Source organism: Colobus angolensis, unplaced genomic scaffold, assembly GCF_000951035.1.
Source record: "Colobus angolensis palliatus isolate OR3802 unplaced genomic scaffold, Cang.pa_1.0 Scaffold64, whole genome shotgun sequence".
Classification (NCBI taxonomy): domain Eukaryota; kingdom Metazoa; phylum Chordata; class Mammalia; order Primates; family Cercopithecidae; genus Colobus; species Colobus angolensis.
This window is the reverse complement of record NW_012120043.1, coordinates 958,892-960,864: the sequence shown is the minus strand read 5'-3', so window position 1 is coordinate 960,864 and position 1,973 is coordinate 958,892. Positions and strand designations below refer to the sequence as shown.

The 1,973-nt window shown below is 61.3% G+C and overlaps 1 protein-coding gene across 1 annotated transcript in view; it reads left to right on the top strand.

Annotated features, from left to right (window-relative positions):
* SBNO2 (strawberry notch homolog 2 (Drosophila)) overlaps nucleotides 1–1,973 on the top strand; it is a 42,217-nt gene that overhangs the window by 28,641 nt on the left and 11,603 nt on the right. The window contains exons 10-12 of the mRNA XM_011964100.1: nucleotides 651–768; nucleotides 1,048–1,153; nucleotides 1,503–1,656. Coding sequence (XP_011819490.1) covers nucleotides 651–768; nucleotides 1,048–1,153; nucleotides 1,503–1,656 — 378 coding nt within the window. The remainder of the gene's footprint in view (nucleotides 1–650; nucleotides 769–1,047; nucleotides 1,154–1,502; nucleotides 1,657–1,973) is intronic.

Below are 1,973 nucleotides of genomic sequence, written 5' to 3'. Positions count from 1 at the left end.
AAAAAAAAAAAAGAATTAGGGCCGGGCACGGTGACTCAGACTTGTGATCCCAGCACTTGGGGAGGCTGAGGTGGGCAGGTCACTTGAGGTCCCAGGAGTTTGAGACCGTCTGGCCAACCAAACAGCCAACCCCGTCTCTACCAAAACTACAAAAATTAGCCGGCTATGGTGGTGGCACCCACCTGTAGTCCCAGCTACTTGGGAGGCTGAAGCAGGAGAATCACTTGAAGGCGAGCGGCAGAGTTTGCAGTGAACTGACATTGTGTCACTGCACTCCAGCCAGGGTGACAGAGCGACACCCTGCCTCAAAAAAACAAACAAAAAACAGGTTCCAGGTACTCTCCTCCAGTGGCAACATCTTGCAATTTATGGAGGCCACCCTTCCTCGCCAGAGGCCCTGTCCTCGGTGCGTGGTGTTTAGAGTCTGGGAGGAACCATCCCAGGCCACATCGATCTAGTGGTCGTGTGGGGGCCGCCCGCCCGCCCGCCTGGCCCCCATGGTAGCCGGCTGTCACTCTGACCTGGGCTTCCCTTGTGGAGTTCTCAGCGGCATGGGCATTTGCCCCCCACCAGGAAGGTGGGGTCTCGGGTGGTCAGGACCCGGGCTCCTGGGGTCGCCCAGAACACTCCTTAACCCACGCGTGCCCCAGATCGTGTTCGACGAGTGTCACAAGGCCAAGAACGCCGGCTCCACCAAGATGGGCAAGGCCGTGCTGGACCTGCAGAACAAGCTGCCCCTGGCCCGCGTGGTCTATGCCAGTGCCACAGGTGGGGCAGTGCGGATCCCATGTGACCCACCCACAGCAACGTCTGTCTGGCTGTCCCCGGGAAGGGGTATTCCCTACGCATGCTCAGCCTCCGTCTGCACCCTGCTCCTCCTCGGACGCTGGGGCGTCTCTGCGCCTGTCCCAAGGCCATGCTGGCTGTCCCCAGGCCCGTGGTTCCAACCCTGCGGGCCCCTCATCAGGCGGTCCCTACTTAGTTGGCCCCTGACCCGGCCCCTGGGCCCTCCTGGGTTGGGGAGCTGACGGCAGCTGCCCTCCACAGGTGCTTCTGAGCCTCGGAATATGATCTACATGAGCCGCTTAGGTATCTGGGGCGAGGGCACCCCCTTCCGGAACTTTGAGGAGTTCCTGCATGCCATCGAGAAGAGGTGAGTGCCCTTCCTGCCCACGTGGATGGGTGGCGGGGGTTGGGGCAGAGGCCCCAGGACCATCAGCCCAAGGCCTGGCACTGCCACGTGCACTTCCTTGGCACCCAGAGGTGCTAAATGTGTATCACTCGTTTCTCTGCCTAGGGCTGTCCAGCGCTCCCAGGGAAGCCAGCCCCTCAGCAGCCCCTCCTGCCCCATCCCTGACAGGGCTGGCTGCCAGCTGTCTCTGGCCGCTGGGGCTCTGCTCTGGCTGACCCTGCCCTCTCTGCGACTGGCTCTGCCTCTCGCTCCCCGGCGGCTCCATCCCCACGGCTCTGGCCATGCTCATGGGGGCTGTGTCCATCCGCAGGGGCGTGGGCGCTATGGAGATCGTGGCCATGGACATGAAGGTCAGCGGCATGTACATCGCACGCCAGCTCAGCTTCTCCGGCGTCACCTTCCGCATCGAGGAGATCCCGCTGGCCCCAGCCTTCGAGCGTGTGTACAACCACGCGGCCCTGCTGGTGAGCCTGGGCTCCCCACCCAGGGACCCCTGTGCATTTCCCAGGCGAAATTGTGCCCCCATGGCCTTGAAGATGCCACAGGCTTCATCAGGTGACGGCCCACCCTGTCCTGTCACGGGATTTTTTTTGTTTTTGTTTTTTTGAGACAGAGTCTCGCACTGTCACCTGGGCTGGAATATAGTGGCACGATCTCAGTTCGCTGCAACCTCTGCCTCCCGGGTTCAAGCGATTCTCCCCCCTCAGCCTCTCGAGTAGCTGGGACTAGAGGTGCCCGCCACCACGCCTGGCTAATTTTGTGTACTTTTTTTTTTTTTTTT